Below are 22,019 nucleotides of genomic sequence, written 5' to 3'. Positions count from 1 at the left end.
TCTAATCTAATAGTGAGAAAAACATTAGGCAAATCCAGATTGGCGGATGTTTTACTGGATACCTGGCCAGTAATCCTCACAACTGTCAAAGTTACCAAAAACAAAGGAATCCTAAGTGAATTAACACAGGAGCAGAAAACCAAATATCAGCCAGGCACAGTGACTCACCCCTGTAATCCCAGCACTTTGGGAGGCCAAGGCAGGTGGATCACCTGAGGTCAGGAGTTCGAGACCAGCCTGTCCAACATGGTGAAACCCTGTCTCTACTAAGAATACAAAAATTAGCCAGGTATGGTAGTGCGTGCCTGTAATCCCAGCTACTTGGGAGGCTAAGGCACGAGAATCGCTTGAAGGTGAAGGTTGCAGTGAGCTCAGATCATGCCATTGCACCCCAGCCTGGACAACAGAGCAAGACTCCATCTCAAAAAAATAAAAAAACAAAAAGGAAATCAAATCAAATCAAATACTGCATTTTCTCACTTATAAGTGATAGCTAAACATTGAGTGCATGTGGACACAAAGAAAGGAATAATAGATACCAACGCCTACTTGAGGGTGGAGGTGAAAGGAGGGTGAAGATCGAAAAATGACCTATTGAGTAGTATGCTCGTGACCTGGATGACAAAGTTATCTATACCCCTGTGACACACAATTTACCCATGTAACAAACCAGCACATGTACTCCTAGAACCTAAAATACAATTGGAAAGAATAAAACAACAACAAGAAAGACTGCAAAAATGGGGAGAGATGACAACTAAAGCAGCGTGCACCCTGGATTAGACCCCAGAACGGAAAGAGGACATCAATAGAAACATGACCAAATGCAAACAAAGTCTGAAGTTCAGTTAATAGTGATGAACTAATGTTGCTTTCTTAGTTTTGACCAATGTACTATTGTCATATAGAAGGTTATCAATGTGAGAAACTGAGTGAGGGACATTTGGGGACTCTCCATGCCATCTTTGCAACTTTGCTGTGAATCTAAAATTCTTCTAAAATAAATAGCTTTTTTTTTTTTTTTTTTTTTTTTTTTTTTTTTTTTTTTTTTCTGAGATGGAGTCTCGCTCTGTCACCCAGGCCGGAGTGCAGTGGCACAATCTCAGCTCATTGCAACATCTGCCTCCTGAGTTTAAGCGATTCTCATGCCTCAGCCTCCTGAGTAGCTGGGATCACAGGTGCCCGCCACCATGCCCAGCTAATTTTTGTATTTTTAGTAGAAACGGGGTTCTGCCATGTTGGCCAGGCTGGTCTCAAACTCCTGACTTCAGGTGATCCACCCGCCTTGGCCTCCCAAAGTGCTGGGATTACAGCCGCAAGCCACCTGTGCCCAGTCAGTTTTTTCATTTCTAAGACCATCATGATGGTTTGGTTCTCATCATCTTTCACCTGGGCCATGGCAATCATTTCCTATGGACTACCCAGTTTTCAGACACTATCTGCTCTAAACACAAACTATTCTTTCTGAAATGAAGATACAGCAAACAACTCTTCTGCTCAGAAACCTTCAATGGCTCCCTATTTACTCCAGTGTCAAGTCCAAATTCTTGGGTTTAAAGTCACTAATTCTGTAATCCTATTATTACCTTACAAGAATGATTCCATCTTGACCAAATATACTCTTTGAATTCACACCTGCAAACTTTTACTCATGATCACACCTCTAACCTTTTGCTTCTTCTCTAACCATGTGTTCTTTGATTTTTATTATCAAGGTCTGGGTGAAATTGAGTAAGTCTGTTTATCCTAATCCCAAGGAGCTCATAGTCTATCAGGAAAACAGACAGGTAAATCAACAATGACACTATATAAGGATAAGAGGGATCAAGAGGAGAGAGACTTAAGCTTGCCTGGAAGAAACACAGAAGGCTTCACAGAGGAGATAATGCTTTGGTTGACTCTTGGAGGAATAGGAATTTGTGAGGGAAGGAATTAAGGGAAAGGCTTCCAGGCAGAGGGGGCACACATGTCTCTAACAATCGTGTGTCCCTTCTTGACATTCTCTTGTAGTTTGTCTTGTATTTCCAGCAGCTTTTAGCTGGCTTATGAACTCCTTTAGGGCAGGGGCCATATCCTCTATCTACCCTCTGTTAAATGCAGGTAGCAGTATTTACACAGGATTGTTGGGAGTGTTAGCAATAATTCATATAACCTACATATACAGACACTCAATGATTTTTTTCTGTAATAAATGAATGAAGTGTCTAGCTCAGTTTCTGGCTCATACTAAGGTAGTCAGTATTTGTTGAATGAATGATGGTACCCTGTTTCGAAGCTGTTTTGTTTACAGTTGGAAATCTGTGCCTCGGAAGACCTCACTGGACTGGAAAAGATCCAGAGAAAGACAGTGTTTCAGCAGGATGGGAAAATAGCCTGTCAGAGCTAACCAAACAGATGAGGGCTCTTCAATCTGAAGAGGAGGCAGATATAGTCAGATTCAACTCACACTAAATGCTTGCTTATTTATTTATTTATTTATTTATTTAGAGACAGAGTCTTACGCTGTCGCCCAAGCTGGAGTGCAGTGGCATGATATTGGCTCACTGCAACCTCTACTTCCTGGGTTCAAGAGATTTTCCTGCCTTAGCCTCCCGAGTAGCTGGGATTACAGGTATGCATCACCACACCTGGCTAATTTTTGTATTTTTAGTAGAGATGGGGTTTCACCATGTTGGTCAGCCTGGTCTCGAACTTCTGATTCGCCCACCTTGGCCTCCCAAAGTGCTGGGATTACAGGTGTGAGTCACTGTGCCTGGCTGCTTATTTATTTTTTGTACAATTCTCATGATGTTCCATTACCATCTCCACTTTGTAGATAAGAAGACATATCCAAAGAAGTTAAATATCTTGCCAAAGGCCATACAGCTAGATGACAGAATCCACTAGATTCCGAGTTCAAAACTCTTTTCACTGAAACACAAAAACTTTCCTTTTTCTTTTTTCTTCAGCTTTTAAGTTCAGGGGTACATGTGCAAGATGTGCAGGTTCGCTACATAGGTAAACAAGTGTGCCATGGTGGTTTGCGGCACAGAGCATCCCATCATCTAGGTACCATGCCCAGCATCCATTAGCTATTTTTCCTGATGCTCTCCCTCCCCCAAACCCCACAAAAAATTTCATAATGTAGAAAAACATCAAGGGGGTAGATAAGTTACATACAGACTTGTTTGCTAAATTCTCTAAATACTCAATCTGTGTGCAATTTCTAGGGCAAGAGAAAGATTGCTTTAAGGCAAATAAAAAGAATGGTTGCCTTATGCTGGGGATGGGGTAGGGAATAAAAACAAGAAATATATTTTTATAATAAACAGCACAAACTGAAAAAGAAAAAAGTTAGAAACAAGTTAATAAAATAATAGATAAAATATTTCTGGCAAGTCATGAAAAGACTAGATTTCCTCTCTTTCCTCTTCCTGAGCTATGAGAATATCCCCAGTCTAAGTCTGGGTTCTTTCCAAAAACAACCTGGGGCTGTTTGAGGGCTGGGCCTTATCCTTTTGGGCAGGCCAGCTATGCATTCCTAGAGCCTATCTCTGGCACAGCTGTTGAAGAAGTATCTTGGGCTCTGAACAAAATATCAAGTATAGTAAATATTTTTTTCCTTTCCTAAAATTTTGAACTGAGGGCCTATAATTTAATATTAAACAGCCAGAGTACATTTAGGAAGATAGCAATTAAATTTCACACATCAAAATCAAGTATATGGAAAGTCAATATACAGAAATCAATTGTACTTTTTTATACTAGCAATAATTTTTATATACTGGAAATTGAAATTTTAAAATAACATTAACAAAATTGTAAAAAATATGAAATACTTAAGGATAAACCTGACAAATATCTGCACTCTAAAAACCATGAAATATTGCTGAGACAAATTTAAAAAGATGTAAATAAATGGAGAGATATACTATGTTCATGGATCAGAAGATATACTGTTAAAGATATATTGTTAAAATGCCTATTCTTCCAAAATTGATCAATAGATTCAATGTAATACCAATTAAAATCTCTAGGGCCTTTTGTTTTTTGAGATGAAGTTTACCTCTTGTTGCCCAGGCTGGAGGTCAATGGCATGATCTCAGCTCACTGCAACCTCTACCTCCCAGGTTCAAGTGATTCTCCTGCCTCAGCCTCCCGAGTAGCTGGGATTACAGGCTTGATGCACCACCATGCCTGGCTAATTTAGTATTTTTAGTAGAGGTGGGGTTTCTCCATGTTGGTCAGGCTGCTCGCGAACTCCCAACCTCAGGTGATCTGCCTGCCTCAGCCTCCCAAAGTGCTGGGATTACAGGTGTGAGCCACCATGCCAGGCCACCAGGGCCTTTTTCAATAGAAATTGGCAAGCTGATTATCACATATGGAAATGCAAAATACAAAGTTGGAGGACTTATATTACCTGATTTCAAGACTTATTATAAAGCTATAGTAACAAAAACATACAGATAAAGGAGCCAGGCACTATGGCTCACACCAGTAATCCCAACAGTTGTGGGGGCTAAGGCAGGTGGATCACTGAGCCCAGGAGTTTAAGATCAGGTCTGAACAACATGGTGAAACCCTGTCTCTGCCAAAAATATAAAAATTAGCCAGCTGTGGTGGTGTCCGCCTGTAGTCCCAGCTACTCAGGAGGCTGAGGTGGGAGGACTGCTTGAGCCCAGGAGGTGGAGGTTGCAGTGAGCTGAGATCGCAACACTGCACTCCAGTCTGGGCAATAGAATGAGACCCTAAATTATATAATTATAGACTTAAATGCAAAAAAAAACTTGTTTTTTTTTGTTTGTTTGTATTTGTTTTTGTTTTGTTTTTTGAGACGGAGTCTCGCTCTGTCACCCAGGCTGAAGTGCAATGGCATGATCTTGGCTCACTGCAACCTCTGCCTCCCAGGTTCAAGCAATTCTCCTGTCTCAGCCTCCCTAGAAGCTGGGATTGCAGGCGTGTGCCATCACGCCCGGCTAATTTTTTGTATTTTAGTAGAGACAGGGTTTCACCATATTGCCCAGGCTGGTCTCAAACTCCTGAGCTCAAGCAATCCACCCACCTCGGCCTCCAGGCATGAGCCACAGCGCCTGGCCCTTTTTTTTTTATTTTTAGAGGGAATTTCGCTCTTGTTATCCAGGCTGGAGTGCAATGGCGCAATCTCGGCTCACCACAAACTCAGCCTGCCCAGTTCAAGCGATTCTCCTGCCTCAGCCTCCCAGGTAGCTGGGATTATAGGCATACACCACCATGCCTGGCTAATTTCGTATTTTTAGTAGAGATGGGGTTTCTCCATGTTGGTCAGGCTGGTGTCCAACTCCCGACCTCAGGTGATCTGCCCACCTTGGCCTCCCAAAGTGCGGGGATTACAGGTGTGAGCCACTGCACCCGGCAGAACTTTTTTTATTTTTTAATTTTTTTGAGGCAGGATCTCACTCTGTTGCCCAGGCTGGAGTGCAGTGGCAGCACAACCATGGCTCATTGCAACCTCTGCCTCCTGGGCTCAAGTAATCTTGCCATCTTAGCCTCCCAAGAAGCTGGGATTACAAGTGTGTGCCACCACACTGGCTAATTTTTAAATTTTCTGTAGAGACCAGGTCTCACTATGTTGCCAGGGCTGGTCTTGAACTCCTAGGCTCGAGCAATTCTCCCTGTGTTGGCCTCCCAAAGCACTGGAATTACAGGTGTCAGCCACCATGCCCAGCCTGAACGACTCTGTTAAAAAAAAAAATGACAAGATAAGCTGCAGACTAGAAGAAAATATTTGTAAAGCACATATCTGATAAATAATTTGAATCCAGAAAATATAAAGACTTTCAAAATGTAATAAGAAACAATTTTTTGAAATGAGCAAGTGATTTAATCAGACACTTCACCAGAGAAGATATATGGATGACAAATAAGCATGTGAAAAGATGCTCAACCTCGTTAGTCACTAGGGAAATGCAAATCAAAAGTGAAGTGAAGTGAGAAAAGAAGCCAGACACACCCCACCTCAAAGAGCATTTACTGTATGATTCCACTTAAATAAAATTCTAGGAAATGTTAACTAAGCTAGTGACAAAAAGGCAGGTTAGTGGGCTGGGTGTGGTGGCTCATGCCTGTAATCCCAGCACTTTGGGAGACTGAGGCATAAGTTCGAGACCAGTCTGGCCAACCGGTGAAACCCCGTCTCTACTAAAAATACAAAAATTAGCCAGGCATGGTGGTGGGCGTCTATAATCCCAGCTACTTGGGAAGCTGAGGCAGGAGAATCCCCTCAACCTGGGAGGTGGAGCTTGTAGTGAGCCGAGATTGCCCCAATGCTCTCCAGTCTGGGTGACAGAGTGAGACTCTGTCTCAAAAAAAAAAAAAAAAAGTTTCAAAAAGCAGAGTAGTGGTTCGTAGGGATGAAAGAGTGAGAGAGAGGGATTATAAAGGAACATGAGGAAATTTTTAGGGATGATGATGATATGGTCACTATCTTGGGTGTGGTGAGATTTTCATTTTTGTAGGTGTATACATAGCTTATCAAATTGCATACCTTGGCCAGGTGCAGTGGCTCTACCTGTAATTCTCGCACTTTGGGAGGCTGAGGTGGGAGGGTTGTTTGAGCTCAGGAGTTTGAGACTAACCTGGGCAACACAGTGAGACTTTGCTCTAATTAAAAAACAAAAAAAGGAAAGGAATAAATTGTACACCTTAAATATATATGGTGTATTGTATGTCGGTTATACGGCAATAAAGTTGTTTATTCAAATACATGTAGACACCAAGCACAAATTACCAACTGGGTCCTGAGCATGCCAGTGGATGGAGAATTCACCAAAAAGGCCAGCCCCACACCTGGAACTTGAAGGTGAGGAAATTCCGAGTGGAATCACCAACCATCAGTAACAGTATGGAAACACCTTCTTCTGCCATTTCTCTCCATGTCTGACCCTAGCCAGCTAGCTAGTTAGTTTCTGGAATGAGCCCTCGTCTGGGATGAACATGACTCTGGCAGCCTCCTAAGATTGTCCCTCTCTTGCTGCCTTTGGGAAGAGCTGAGTTCAGTGTCGAGGTATTTTCATAACACAAGAAGAGGAGCGGAGGAGAAGCAATGGGGGAATCAGAAGGAGGTGGAGATGAGTTGGAAGGGTAGCTATTCAGAACTGAGTCATCCAGGGGCTGGAAGGGAGCTAAGAGAACACATACTTCAATAATTCTTGTTTAGGGATGAGAACACCAAGACCTTGACCTTTTAGTCACACAGAATTGGGGCTCTAATCCAGGTTTCCCGGTTTCCCATCTCATCTGTTCCCATCACCCATTTCCGTTATGCCGAGTGGGCACTATTTACGATATGCGAGTTGGTGGCTTTCCTTGCACTCAACACGTTAGAGTGAAGGGGTGGCCTGCCACTCCACACCTGTGGGTGTTTCTCGTTAGGTGGAACGAGAGACTTGAGAAAAGAAATGAGACACACAGACAAAGTATAGAGAAAGAGAAAGTGGGCCCAGGGGACTGGCGCTCAGCTAACAGAGGACCCACGCCAGCACCCGTCTCTGAGTTCCCTTAGTATTTATTGATAATTATCTTTACCATCTTAAAGATAAGGGAGTGGCAGGACAATAGGATCATTGTAGGGAGGAAATCGGCAGTAAGACATATGAACAAAAACCTCTGTGACATGAATAAGTTTAAAGGAAAATGCTGTGCCTTGAGATGCATATGCAAACATCTCCATAAACCTTTTAGCATTACTTCAGCCTATCACATGAGGAGAAACCTTGGACAATACCTAGCTTTCCTAGGCAGAGGTCCTTGGACCTTTGGCCGTGTAGGTGTCCCTGGGTAGTTGAAATTAAGAGAATGGTGATGACTTTTAACCAGCAAGCTGCCTTCAGGCACTTGTTTAACAAAGACACATCCTGCACAGCCCAAAATCCATTAAACCTTGAGTCACCACAGCACATGTCTCTTGCAAGGACAAGGTTAAAGGTAAGGTCACAGATTAACAGCATCTCAAATACAGAACAAAACGGAGTCTCTTATGTCTACTCCTTTCTATATAGACACAGTAACAGGCTGATCTCTCTTTCTTTTCCCCACATTAGAGTACCTAGTGTGATGAGAATAGGATAGTTCAGTGTCTGAAGGAACTCATAGTCTAGTAGAGACGGGTCTACACACACAAGTGATTCCAATAAAAAGCAAGACAGTAATAAGTGTTATAAATGGCCGGGCGCAGTGGTTCACGCCTGTAATCCCAGCACTTTGGGAGGCCAAGGCAGGCGGCTCACGAGGTCAGGAGATCGAGACCATCCTGGCTAACACGGTGAAACCCCATCTCTACTAAAAATAAAAAAAAAAATCAGCCAGGCGTGGTGGTGTGCGCCTGTAGTCCCAGCTATTCGGGAGGCTGAGGCAGGAGAATGGTGTGAACCAGGGAGGTGGAGCTTGCAGTGAGCCGAGACCCTGCCACTTGCACTCCAGCCTGGGTGACGGAGTGAGACTACGTCTCAAAAAAACAAAAACAAAAACAAAAAAAAAAACCCCAAAAAAACAGTGTTATAAATAAGTGTTATAAATGAAGTGTTATAAATCTTTCCGTCCAGAAAAGAGAGATATGGTGATGGGAAGGGAGCAAGGAAGTCCTCATGTAGGAGTCCAATCCCCCAGAATGGCAGATAGACACTCTTTATTAGGTGTTCAATAAATATTTATGTCTTCCTCCCTTCACATTCTGACCCCAGTCTAACTTTCCTTCAGCCTACCAAATCCCTGTGTTCCTCCACAGAACGCCGCTTCGTGCCACTGTGCCTTCTGCATCCCAAGTTCTCTCCTCCTGGAATGGAATGTTCTTGCCAATAATGAGCGAGCAGTGCCATGAAACGGAGTTCGGGAGGGTATACAGCATACAGTAACAGTTAAGCGCGCAGGCTATCGAGGCCAGCCTCTGGCCCATCCGTAAAAAGGAGATAATAAGATTTATTTCATAAGTCTGCACCGTGGATTAAATGGACATTCCGGTAAAGCTTTTAGTCCGGCGCAGAACGAGGGCTCAAATAATACTCGTAATACTCGCAAGGTTTATGCGAGCTTGGCCACCTTCTCCGCCCGTCCCGTCCCGCCCGGCGCCGCTCAGGAGCCGCCCCCTGTCCGCCACAGCGGCGCCCAGGCACCCAGCAGCGTCCGAGCTGCCACGTCGCCTTGGCTCAACCCAGCGACAGCCGGGTTGACTAAACCCGGCCCTGAGCTGGGTACCCAGGGCACCGGGCCGCGCCCCACACCCGGCCTACGCCCTCCGATTGGCTCCTGCAGGTGCCCGTCGTCAGAGGCCGTTGCTGATTGGCTTAGGTGGGGGACGGGGCGGGCCTCGAGGAGTGAAGGAAAGGCGGGCACCCGGATGTGTGTGGCGGCGGCGGCCTAAGAGCTTGTGTGCGGAGCTGAGAGGCCTATGGATGAGGAGGACGCGGCGGCCCCGGTAGGCGGGGATCGGGGGCGGGGTCCCGTAGGCCTAGTATCTCCCCGGAGCCTGAAGTGCAAGGCGGGGGTCCTGGGCGGGGGCTACGGGGCCAGGGGCGGGGCCCTGCGCTGTGGTCACTGGGCTTCCTCTGTCGGCGCACCCTCGGCCCAGTGCAGGGCCTGGGGAGACTGGGCGTAGGCACACGGATAGGCTGGGGCCCCGCTGCTCCCGGGTCTCATCTCAGTGATCAAGCTGTGCCCGGGGAGGAGACGGGGCCCAGTAGGGCCGCCACTCGCCCGTGGCAAGGCTATGCGGTCTGGGCAACCAGCATCTACCTGGGGTCGAGCCCAGGCTGAGTGCCTGGGAGTGGAATCTTAGGGCTGTCTGTCCCACAGGTGCCTACTCTTCTGGGCCACGTGGTGGGTTGTAGCTACTGCATAAGAGTCGTAATTTGCGCATTGGGATCAAATTCAGCCCACCCAAGGCTTACTAAGCACCTACCGTGTGCAAGGCAATGCCAGGCCTTAAGAAACCCTTGTCCCAGGGTTTGGGGAATGGGAAGAGAAGAGTACTTCACCTCTTTCTCACTTTTGACTCCCAGGAAAAATCATTCATTCATTTATATGTAGAAAGTTGTTTAAATACGGCCGGGCGCGGTGGCTCAAGCCTGTAATCCCAGCACTTTGGGAGGCGAAGACGGGCGGATCACGAGGTCAGAAGATCGAGACCATCCTGGCTAACATGGTGAAACCCCGTCTCTACTAAAAAATAGAAAAAACTAGCCGGGCGAGGTGGTGGGCGCCTGTAGTCCCAGCTACTCGGGAGGCTGAGGCAGGAGAATGGCGTAAACCCAGGAGGCGGAGCTTGCAGCAAGTTGAGATCGCCGCCACTGCACTCCAGCCTGGGCAACAGAGCGAGACTCCGTCTCAAAAAAAAAAAAAAAAAAAAAAAGAAAGTTGTTTAAATACCTGGATCATCCCACTCCCATCCATCAGCGCTGCTACCAACTTAGTGGATGTCATTTCTCATCCGAACTGCTGCAACAACCTCTGAATTGTTTTCCCACATCTGTTCTTGATCCTCTTGTGATCAGTTCTCCAACCAGCAGCTGGAATGATCTTTAGGAATTGATTAAGATCGTGGCTTTTTTTTTTTTTTTTTTTTTTTTTTTGAGATGGAGTTTCACCCTGTCTCCGAGGTTGGAGTGCAGTAGGACGATCTCGGCTTACTGCAACCTCCACTTCCCAGGTTCAAGCGATTCTCTTACCTCAGCCTTCTGAGTAGCTGGGATTACAGGCACGCACCACCACGCCTGGCTGATTTTTTTGTATTTTTAGTACAGATGGGGTTTCACCATGTTGGTCAGGCTGGTCTTCAACTCCTGACCTTGTGATCCACCCACCTCAGCCTCCCAAAGTGCTGGGATCACAGGCTTGAGCCACCAGGCCCAGGATCATTGTGTTTTTTTTTTTTTTTCTTTTCTTTTTTGAGACAGGGTCTTGCTCTGTCAGCCATGCTGGAGTGTAGTGGCGCAATCAGAACTCACTGCAGCCTTGACCTACCATACTCAAGCCATCCTCAGTCTCTTTAGTAGCTGGGACTACAGGTGCACACTGCCACACCTGGCTCATTGTTTTAATTTTTGGTAGAGATAAGCTCTCCCTATGTTGCCCCGGCTGGTCTGGAAGTCCTGGCCTCAAGTGATCCTCCCACCTCAGCCTCCCAAGGTGCTGGGATTGCAGGCATGAGCCATCATACCTGGCCAATCATGGCATTTCCTTGCTACAACCCTCTAGAGGTTTCCATCTTGGAATAAAATCCAAACTCCTTACTATTGTCTGTAAGGCCTTGATCTGGCTCCTGCCTTGTTCTCATCTTGTACATTCTCCCTCATATTCCCTTCACACCAGCTGTCCATGCCTTCTTTCTGTTTCTCTACCATGCCAGCTCTCTTCCACCCAAGGACCTGTGGCTGCTCTTCCTGCCTGGAATATGCCTGGCTTGTCATTTGCCTAGCTCCTTTTCAACTCAAATGTCACCTCCTCAGAGAGACTGCCTCTGTCCACTCTGTCCACTGCCTCCAGATTCTTTATCATATCACCCTGTTCTTTTCTCAGCTGCAATTATGTCTGTTTATTGCCTGTCATGTCCACCTCCCAGCGTGTGAGAATGGGAATCCTGTCCATCTTGTTCACAGCTCCATCACTAGCATGGAGAAGAGCGCACATAGTAGGAGCTTGGTAAATGTTTGTTGAATGGAAGGACGAAGATGGGGGTTGTTGAGGTCAATCTGGGCAGCTAGCCTCAAGGCCAGTGCCTTCTCTACATTCTGGGTCACACAGGCTAAGGTGCTTTACTCAGGGCCCTGCCTTCTCCTCAATCCCCTTCTCCCCTTGGCAGGTTTGTTCTCATGAACAAGATGGATGACCTCAACCTGCACTACCGGTTTCTGAATTGGCGCCGGCGGATCCGGGAGATTCGAGAGGTCCGAGCTTTCCGGTATCAGGAGAGGTTCAAACATATCCTTGTAGATGGAGATACTTTAAGGTGAGTTTAGGGGAGTGCTTCCACATTTTCTTCTCTGTTCCAGATCTTAGAGAGGAAAGGGATTTTTTTTTTTTTCCCCAGAGAAGGGGACTGTGCACAGGGAAAGGGGGATGCCCTTGACTCCAGAGGCTTTTCTTTTTCTTTTTTTTTTGTTAAGACAGAATCTCACTCTGTCACCCAGGCTGCAGTGCAGTGGCGTGATCTTGGCTCACTGCAACCTCCGCCTCATGGGTTCAAGCAATTCTCCTCCCTCAGCCTCCCAAGTAGCTGGGATTACAGGTGTGTACCACCACATACGGCTAATATTTTTTGTAATTTTTGTAGAGACAGGGTTTCACCATGTCGGCCAGGCAAGTCTCGAACTCCTGACCTCAAGTGATCCACCCGCCCAGAGGCCTTTCTGAGTGAAGCAGTGTGTGCTGCCTCACCCTGCACTCACCTCTGCCTCTGTCACTGGGTGGCTCTGTCCTCATCCAGCAAGAAGGGGATCCAGCTGGGTAGGGGAAGGGATCATGTCAGACACAGGAGGCTGCTGGGGTCTCAGGAGCTTCGCAGGCGCTTTGTTAAGACTCCAGTGGGGTTCCTGAGTCTCCTGCCTCTGTCTCAGGGATTGGGTCTAGCAAAGACTGGCTGTTTCAAAGGCAGTTGATTTCCTATTTGGGGAAGGGCCATTGTATAGTGTACCCTGTCCACCAACTCCTGTATTTCCAGCCCCTTGGCTTGTGTGTGTGTTTCCTCCCTCTTTTGTGGCTTGAACCCCTTCCCTGACTCCTTCTGAGCCCATGCTCTCACAAAGTTCCACTGAAGAGGGAAGAAAGTAGTGCTGTTTAACTAGAGGCAAGAAAGCTGAGGAATGGGAACTGAATCACTGTCTTCCAGTTGATGAAGGGCTTTGGTAAAGAGGATAGAGACCAGCCATTCTCCAGCTCCACTGAGGACAGAGCTAGAGGAAAAGGGCCGAAGCTGCAGCACGAGAGATTGAGGTTAAACAGGGTTGTGAGACCTCTCTTAGGCAAGTAAAGGAGGCTCTACGTTCTTTTCCTCCTGGAAATGAAGAAACCAGGCTTGCACTGGTCTGGTATGGGTTGGATTCCAGCTGGAGACTGTGAGAGAAGTAGGGTGAGGTGACCTTAAGTATCTGGTTATGATGTCTGCCGATGTACTGAAGTGCGGCCTGATGGATTCTCCTGTGTGCTGGCCCTTGCAGGGTAAGGGTGGGAGATGCTGAGGCCCTCCCCCTACTCTTGGGCTAGGCTGTTAATGGAATTTCCCCCTCATTCCTCCTTCAGTTACCATGGAAACTCTGGTGAAGTTGGCTGCTACGTGGCTTCTCGACCCCTGACCAAGGACAGCAATTATTTTGAGGTGATCAAGGCAGTGGTTGGGCAGAGCAGGGGATGAGCCCGGGGGTGAGATCATTAAGCCCCAAGGAGCTCCTTTACTAGATGTATGACCTGGGCCTTTTAATTTTCCATCAGGGCTGTCCTGTTGGCTGGGAAATAGGTGCAGGATAGTACGGCCCCTCATTTGAGAGATAGGTGCCCTGGAGACCTGTCACCCTGTCCCTTCTGCTCTCCTGCCCCTTACCTAGGTAGACTTTGACCCATATCCCAGACCTTGACTCATGTCCCCTAACCCAAACCCACCATACAGGGACATGAGTCCTATCTTTCTCCAAAGCTTGGGAGTAATTTTCTTTTTTTTTTTTGAGACGGAGTCTCGCTCTGTCGCCCAGGCTGGAGTGCAGTGGCGCTATCTCGGCTCACTGCAAGCTCTGCCTCCCGGGTTTACGCCATTCTCCTGCCTCAGCCTCCCGAGTAGCTGGGACTACAGGCGCCCGCCACCTCGCCCGGCTAATTTTTTTGTATTTTTAGTAGAGACGGGGTTTCATTGTGTTAGCCAGGATGGTCTCGATCTCCTGACCTCGTGATCCGCCCGTCTCGGCCTCCCAAAGTGCTGGGATTACAGGCTTGAGCCACTGCGCCCGGCCGCTTGGGAGTAATTTTCTAAGTGAAACAGGCACCCACTCTCACCAGTTCCCCCATCTGAGTATCTTATCTTTTTTCCTGATTCCCATGTCCTTTTTCTCTTTGAGCCTCAGCCCCCTTTAATCTCTAAGTCCCCTTCCCCCACCCCCAGCAATTCATCCCATTTTCCAGCCCTGCTGACTGTGCCCTGCTCTCTTCTCTCCAGGTGTCTATTGTGGACAGTGGAGTCCGGGGCACCATTGCTGTGGGGCTGGTCCCTCAGTACTACAGCTTGGATCACCAGCCTGGCTGGTTGCCTGACTCTGTAGCCTACCATGCTGATGATGGCAAGTGAGTTGCCTCCTGTGCAACCTGGCCCTTTTCCTATGAATTTGGGAATCTTAGATCTGAAGAACTACGTTGGGCTGGCTTTTCCCATTCGGTGTTTCATAGACTTTTCTGGGCAGGACGGGGAAGTGGCCTGGCAGCTACCCTTGAAGGCTTACAGACTAGAGGAGGGTGATGCTCACGCCAGGACATAAGTGGGTACCATCACAGAGTGACCAGGAGCAGCAAGATGAGGATGAGGCCTCTGGTGTCAGTGCTGGGGAGAAGTTGGGAGGCCAGGCTGGGGTCCTGTGTCTGTACTATTCTGTCTGCAGGCTGTACAATGGCCGAGCCAAGGGCCGCCAGTTTGGGTCAAAGTGCAACTCCGGGGACCGGATTGGCTGTGGCATTGAGCCTGTGTCGTTTGATGTGCAGACTGCCCAGATCTTCTTCACCAAAAATGGGAAGCGGGTGAGTGGGAAATCGTGGGTGGGATTTATGTGGCTGAAATCTGCCGAAGGATTTGTGGGGAGTGATTAGGAAAAGCCTGCTGGTTGGGGCTTGCCCAGGGACCCTTGCACTGAGTTCCCATCTCCTCCAGTCCAGCCTCAGATTCTCCTGAAGTCTCCTGTGTGTAAGAGAAGATACTTCCCATGGCCAGAGGAAGCTGGGACATTGCCCAGATGGCAGGCAGAGAGAGGCAAGTTAGTGGAGCAGAGGATGAGCAGGAATTGTGGGGAACAGAATTAGGTGATTTGGGGGAAGGTTTTGAGCAGATAAAAGAGAGGGGAAAAAGAGATTATGGCCTGGCCATGTGAGCTGGAGATCCTCTTTGGGTTTTGACTTGAGTGCTTTTGGGGATATGTCCTTTCTGTGTCCTGTTTTCCTTGTTTCACATCTCTTTCACTATTCTCTTCATAGAGAGACTATGTGTGGTGAGGAGATGGGACAGGAGCCAATAGAAGAGAGAGACACTCAGCTCTCTCCCTTCTATCCAATTCCATCTCCCACATTGGGAAACTGGTTTCTCAGGCCTTGGCCAAGGGGTCCTGCTGCCTTTAGCATCTGCACCTTGGCACTCTCCTATCCAGCACACGTACTGAAAGTATTTGGCAGCAAGTCAGGAGACTTGTGTTTGTCTTCTAGCTCTGTAGATACCTTGCTTAGCCAGGAGTACTTAGCACATTTGTAAACTTTTCTGCACCTCTGGGTTGCTTTTTTTTTTTTTTTTTTTTTTTTTTTTTTGAGACGGAGTCTCACGCTGTTGCCCAGGCTGGAGTGCAGTGGCGCGATCTCGGCTCACTGCAAGCTCCGCCTCCCGGGTTCCCGCCATTCTCCAGCCTCAGCCTCCTGAGTAGCTGGGACTACAGGCACCCGCCACCGCGCCCGGCTAATTTTTTGTATTTTTAGTAGAGACGGGGTTTCACTGTGGTCTCGATCTCCTGACCTTGTGATCCGCCCGCCTCGGCCTCCCAAAGTGCTGGGATTACAGGCTTGAGCCACCGCGCCCGGCCTGCTTTTTTTTTTTTTTTTTAATCTGTCAGTGTGTGCGATAATTATTGGTGCATCATCTTAAAAGTACCCTTGTAAGAATTAGGTGAGCTATGGAAAAGCAGGCCAGGCGGCAGCTCCCTCTTTCCCCCCGCTGCAGGTGGGCTCTACCATCATGCCCATGTCCCCAGATGGACTGTTCCCAGCAGTGGGCATGCACTCCCTGGGTGAGGAGGTACGGCTGCACCTCAACGCTGAGCTGGGCCGTGAGGACGACAGCGTCATGATGGTGGACAGTTACGAGGACGAATGGGGCCGGCTACATGATGTCAGAGTCTGTGGGACTGTAAGTAGCGGGTGGGAGGGTGGGAGGGGCTGGGTCGGAGGAGGCTGGGCAGAACACCTGTGGGCGCATGGTCATGTCTGAATTGCTGGGAATGGGGAGTTGGGACAGTGTCTGTGTGGGGTTCGGCAGGATAGCCCAGGCTCTTGACATGAGTCATTGAGTCCAGATCTGTGTTTTCTATAGCACGTATTCCCTTTTCTTCACTTCCTCCTCTTTGGGGAACTCAGGTTCGTAGTTTGACCCTGGGAACAAGCAGTTCTGCTTTGCCTTTTTTGGTTCCTTCAGCTTCTGGTGTCTTCTACAGCCCTGCACACCTGCCTTTGAGGGGCTGGGGGCTGATCTGGAGGCAAAATGCCTGGATCCCCCTCTTGGCTTGATCCCAGCTCAGCTGGCCCAGGCTTTTCATTCAAAGTGTTGTGGGGCAGGTGTGGTCAGAAGTCCCACACATGTGGTGGAAGGTTCTTAGCCATCTTTTTTGCGGAAGCGTCAGTGTCAGTCTCTGTTGTCTTATCCCTGCATTTGATAGAGGATTAGAATGGAGGCAGATAAAGATTCAGTGAGCATCCTTGCACCTCCAAAGCTTGCTTCATTTATCTTTTCCTCATACCTGCTTTAGTATGGATTTTAAGCTTCGTTGGGAAGCATGTGGAGCTTGAGAAAGGGAAATTCTTCCTCCCTGGATTTTAAGTTTTGTTGGAAAATTCATGAACCTTGAGAAAGGGAAATTCTTCCTATTGGCCTCAATACACTGTGCTGCATTGGGAGTGAAGGGACGCCAAGTCCAGGATCTGGCCCTGACCTCTAGTGGGCTGCTCAGCCCTCCCACTTTGAATTGTCCCTCTGCTACCCCCCTTGTTCCTGGCCTGGCCTTTTTCTCCACCCTCTGGCCTTTCCACCCCAACTCAGGCTGTTTTCAACTCAGTCTTTTATAACAAAACAGAAGCAGTGGGGGGTGGGAGTGGATTAGGAGCCAGGCCTCCCCCTGGTAGAGTGGAACTCAGGAAAAATGACAGGAAGTGTGCCCTTCTGCTGCTTCTGACACTCTGCACCCCCTTCTGGCATCAGGGTCCCAGACTGCAGCGACCGAGAACTAAGAGACCTCAGATGCCCACTCCGTGACTCTCATGTCTCCTTTTTTTCCCTCAATCTACCATCATTCTGACAGTATCTAGAGTTAAACTTGGGGCTGAGCCAGGGCGATGTTCCAGCTCTCATCTCTGACCTCTCCTCAAGAGTTTTTTCCTGGCATCCTTTCTCTGCCTGGACCTGTCCCCACTCTGCTCTAAGCTCCTCCCAGGCAATCTTTTCTAATTGATGCAGAATCCTGTAGACATTTATAAATAGCCTTCCTTCCTCCCCACCCTCCCCCCAACACCTTCAGGCCACTTATTTAGGAGTTTTTTTTCTTTTTTAGACATAAGCTGTTGAATTGGGCCCTTCTCTCAGACCCTCACCCCAACTTGGGCCAGGTGGCAGGGTGGGAGCACTACTCCTGGGGCACCCGTTCCTCTGGGGCTGACTTGGGCATGAACCTCCTGAGGGACATGTGCCTTCTTCCAGTCATGCCACCTTTCCCTTTTTTTTTTTTTTTTTTTTTTTTTTAAGACAGGCTGTCACTCTGTCACCCAGACTGGAGTGCTGGCTCACTTCAGCCTCCACCTCCCAGGCTCAAGGGATCCTCCCACCTTGACCTCCCAAATTGCTGGGATTAGAGGCATGAGCCACTGCACTGGGCCTCAACATTTGTTAGATTTGAGTCTTTGGACATAGACAGACCTGGCTCTTTCTTGAGTGGAATTCTTCCCCTGCCTCCTGTGGCCTGTTTCCCCTCCTAAAGAGGCCATCCCCCCAGAGCTCTGAGGGGGTTGAGGAATTGCTGGGGCACTTGCTCAGGGGTGGGAGTGTTGCCTCTTGCCTCATCCCTGCCCCCAGGCCTCGCAAAGTGAGGTAATGTGGTGGAGGGGAGCTGGGGGCGGTAGGTAACAGCTGGGGGATTAAACTCATTCTGTGTTTGTGCCCTGTTCACAGCTCCTCTGACAACTCCTTAGTGACAGGGGCAACAGCTTTGGTATACACAGGGTGGTGAATGAGGCCCCACCCTTCCAGGGGTCCTCCCCAGACCCAGCCCAGAGGGAGGCCGTGTTGGGGCCTGAGCTGGCCAGTGGAGAGTGTGTACTTGGTTCCTGTTTCAGTTGCTTGTGGGCCCTCAGGGCACTGAGCCCTTTGTTGCTCCTGTCAAGAGGGATTAGGGTCTCTGCTGGCAAGGGGAGGAGGGCGGATACCAGCAGGGGAGAAGAGGCTGGGAAGGTGCTACTGGTAGAGGGAGGGTGTGGAGTGCACGAGACTGTCCACACTCTGGTCTGCAGCCGCCACTCTGGCACTGAGTCACCTCTTTGGCTTCTTGGGGCTTTGGTGGTGTGTGTGTACTGGGGGGACACCCAAAGAAAGGGCTTCCTCTTCCCCCACCAAAAATGCAGAGAAACATTTCTGTTGATTGGACATTGTTTGAGAGGAGGACACGTAGGGTAGAGTTGTCTGGGGAGTGGTCATCGTCCTGGTTGGCCTAAGGGACCATTGTAGTTGGAAGTAATGGCTAAGATGAAAGATCATTTCCTTGTTTGTGATTGGCAGTTCCAGTGTAACCCCATTTCCTGATTTGGGGAGAGGCAGCAATGTGTATTGGTCATTCATTAAGTCTTCCCCTGTTTTTGGAAATCCAGGTAATTTTATCCTGATTTTACTGTTGAAGAAACCAAGGCTTAAGGAGGTGAATGTCATTTGCCTGAGGTTAGCAGCTGTTAAGTAATAGGAGTTAGGATTTGAACCCAGGTCTGTTGGATTCTGAGGCACAGATTGAGGCACCAGCATCAAGATCCTAACAGTTCAGACTCTAAGGGTTAACCTTAACTCCTCCTCTGGGTTCCCAACAGCTGTAGACCAAGGAGGCAGAGGAATGTATTCAAGAAAGAATCTGTCAGGGAGGCCAAATATTCCCCCCACTTCCACCCCTCTGAGTTCTCTGGGAAGGCTCAGGAGGGGTCGGGGGAACTTTGTCCAGGAGCAGGAGAGTGGATCAGGAGGTTTCTGATGGCTTTCACTGTGAGGGCTGGGCTGCCCCCTCTGAAGAGGGCACGCTGTACAAGGCTCTCCTGTACACTGCACAGGTACCTAGTTGTCCAGGACATCAGCATTCTGTCTGAAGTGCTCTGCGGTTGGCAGGTGGAGAGTGGGTTTTAGAGACCCATGTTGGGGTAGTCTGTCCTGGCTTTTAGCGTGAGAAAGCACCTCCACCCTATCCGGAGACAGAAATGCAGCAGCTACCCTCTTCTGAGCTGAGGCAAAGGGAAGGGCTGGGCGGGTATTTCCCAAGGATCAGGATCTGGATCAGCTGTCTTTTGGCTCTGGAAATGGAGAACACTGTGTTTCCTACACCGAGGCCAGTTGGATAGAATGGGTCAAAGGCAGCTGTGGGGTCCCCCACCCAGTTCTGCAATGCTGGGTGGAGAGGGTGGGATGGAGGCTGCTCTGCCTGGGTGGAGTCTAAACTAGTTAATGTGGATCAAGCTACACCCCTCCTGGCTTGCTGGGGAGAGAGGCAGAGGAGGAACCCAGGCTGAGCAGAAAATACACCATGAACAGAATTCAAACAGTGTGGCCTTGGGGATGGGCTTAGGTGGTCTCCCGTGCATGCTGCTTTCCCCCTCATCCATCCCCAGTTATCTTTGGAGAGGAGGGAAGGATGGACTTGAGGTGGTGGGGCTTTGGGGATCCAGGGCTGAGAAGGGCACCAAGCCCCTCTAGTCCTACTCTCAGAAGGGGTTAGTAGCACCCCACTCTAAGCACCTGAGCTAAGCAGCCGGCCATCTGAGGCTGGGAGTGGGGATGCAGGAGCAGCCTCTGCTGGAGACACACACAGGCTTCTGTGCTGGTGCAGGTGGGCATAATTCCTTTCCTGTTCAGGCAGGAATCTGTGAGAGGTGAGAGGCCAGCGTCCCAAAGCTTGCCAGGGAGACATGGAGGAGGTCCCCAGGCAGCATGTTTCCTTCAGGGCTGCAGGGGCGGGAGGGTAGAAGAAAGTCTTGAGGGGCAGTGGGGCTAATTAAAAGGAGATTAAGAAATCCCAGGTGAGGCTGAGGGTGGGGGAAAGGGGATGGGGTTGAGTCATCGCCCCACTATTACCATGACAACTGACAAATAAATCCTCCCAGATTGGGGGTTGCCGCCCCGTCGTGCCCAGGCAGGACCATTGTGGGACTGAAGAGTCCCAAGAACCCATCAGTCATCTCCCCTCTCCTGCCTCCTTGCCCCTACTCCAGCTTGAATGAGCAATGAGGGGCTGGGAACAGCTAAGCCTGCCTCTGTCTTCATTTTGACCTCTCCCCTCCCTCACATGAAATGAGGGAGTAGAGCTGGGCATTCTGGGTCCCTGGGCTCCCCTCAGCACCTCCCTGACCCAGCTAAGAACAGCTGTGTTCACAGCCAAGTAAAACAAGGACCTTGAGAAATTATGTCAGGCCCATCCCAGGCAGAATTGGCTTCTGCACTCACCCCCTTCCTCTGAATATCTGGGGTTGGCACCTAACTTCTGCATCCTCCCTGTCCTCATTAGGCCCGCTGAGAAAGTCATCAAGTTTCCTCTCAGCCTAGTCTTGCTTCTCCTTTCCCCTGTGTTCGGGACCCTGGGTGGACCTTTCCCAGCAGGAAAGGCTGCAGGGTTCTTCACCGGGATGAGGATGTTATCTAGAGCCCCCTGGTGTGCCACTCCCCTAGCTGGGCCGCTTTCCCTGGCCTCCCAGAAAGCGTCGCGGGGAGGTGGGCATTCAGCAAGGGGCTCCCCCTGCTCATGCTCTCCCCTTTGCCTCCCACCCAATCCTGCTCTTCCATGCTGGCCTAGAACTTTGGAGCCACATTGTATCTCTAGGATTCTTTCCCTTTTAGCCAGAAGTTTTTGTCAAACCTGGGAAAGTGGGACCCAGACTGTCTTGGGCCCAGGTTTCCAGGGTGGGTGTCAGCCTGTCCCCTGACCCCCGTCTGGCTTTTCCCCCACAGCTGCTGGAGTACTTAGGGAAGGGCAAAAGCATCGTGGATGTGGGGCTGGCCCAGGCCCGGCACCCACTCAGCACCCGCAGCCACTACTTCGAGGTGGAGATCGTGGACCCTGGAGAGAAATGCTACATTGCCCTGGGGCTGGCACGGAAGGTGGGCACAAGGGCTGAGCTTTTTTGCCCATGGAGCTGCTCAGGTCTGGGGCTGTTGGGGCAGTGCCAGGAAGCTCTTAGAAGAAACCAGGGGAGCCCAGACTTTGGAGGGAGGGTGTTAGCTGAGATGGAACACAGTTGTATGTGTCAGCTGTGTAAGAGTACACACCCCATGTGACCAAGGACCTGAGACAGGTCGTGACTGCACCACACACTAAGGCCTGGGAGGTGGGGGTGGGACATGCCATGGCTCTGGCCTTAAAAGCTTAACTAACACTTTCCTCACCCTCCCTGGTTCCCCTGAAGCCCCAGTGCCTGCAGGGTATGAGAGTGTGCGGGGTTGGCACTGTCTGGGTCATGGCCTGTTCCAGAGGTTCAGATGCCACTCGCCACTCTCTCCTGTCTTCTTGTTTATACGTGGGACCATAGATTTTCTTTTTTCTTCTGGATGCAGGACTATCCCAAGAACAGGCACCCTGGCTGGAGCAGAGGGTCTGTGGCTTATCATGCAGGTGAATAGTGGGCTGCCTGGGAAAGGTGGGATGGTGGGAGATGTGGAGGCATAGGGATATCCACTTTCCCCTCTCATGGCCCCTCACAAATGGCCTCGCTCTTTGCCCTGCTGCTGGCTGACCTCCCCTTCCCAAATCGCTAGTGCTTCCTCCCATCTGTGTTTTCCTCCCAGCTCTGGAAACCGGGGGAGCAGGACAGGAGAGGGAGATCTGGGCCCAGAT

At 49.3% G+C, this 22,019-nt stretch overlaps 1 protein-coding gene across 2 annotated transcripts in view; it reads left to right on the top strand.

The window, feature by feature from the left end:
- The window catches only part of SPRYD3 (SPRY domain containing 3), a 99,264-nt gene that overhangs the window by 74,089 nt on the left and 3,156 nt on the right, over positions 1-22,019 (top strand). Inside the window, exons 2-9 of one of the 2 annotated variants that reach the window (XM_050748941.1) lie at positions 9,348-9,427; positions 11,810-11,956; positions 13,246-13,321; positions 14,150-14,274; positions 14,586-14,721; positions 15,902-16,087; positions 21,137-21,286; positions 21,740-21,797. In XM_050748941.1, coding sequence (XP_050604898.1) covers positions 9,405-9,427; positions 11,810-11,956; positions 13,246-13,321; positions 14,150-14,274; positions 14,586-14,721; positions 15,902-16,087; positions 21,137-21,286; positions 21,740-21,797 — 901 coding nt within the window. In that variant the 5' untranslated portion in view covers positions 9,348-9,404. Of the gene's footprint in view, positions 1-9,306; positions 9,428-11,809; positions 11,957-13,245; positions 13,322-14,149; positions 14,275-14,585; positions 14,722-15,901; positions 16,088-21,136; positions 21,287-21,739; positions 21,798-22,019 lie in introns of those variants that run through there. The other variant, XM_050748940.1, reaches the window with a different exon arrangement.

The sequence above is a fragment of the Macaca thibetana genome, chromosome 11, assembly GCF_024542745.1.
Source record: "Macaca thibetana thibetana isolate TM-01 chromosome 11, ASM2454274v1, whole genome shotgun sequence".
In the NCBI taxonomy this organism is placed as follows: Eukaryota; Metazoa; Chordata; class Mammalia; order Primates; family Cercopithecidae; genus Macaca; species Macaca thibetana.
Note: the sequence above shows the minus strand (reverse complement) of the source record. Positions and strands in the feature narration are given on the sequence as shown.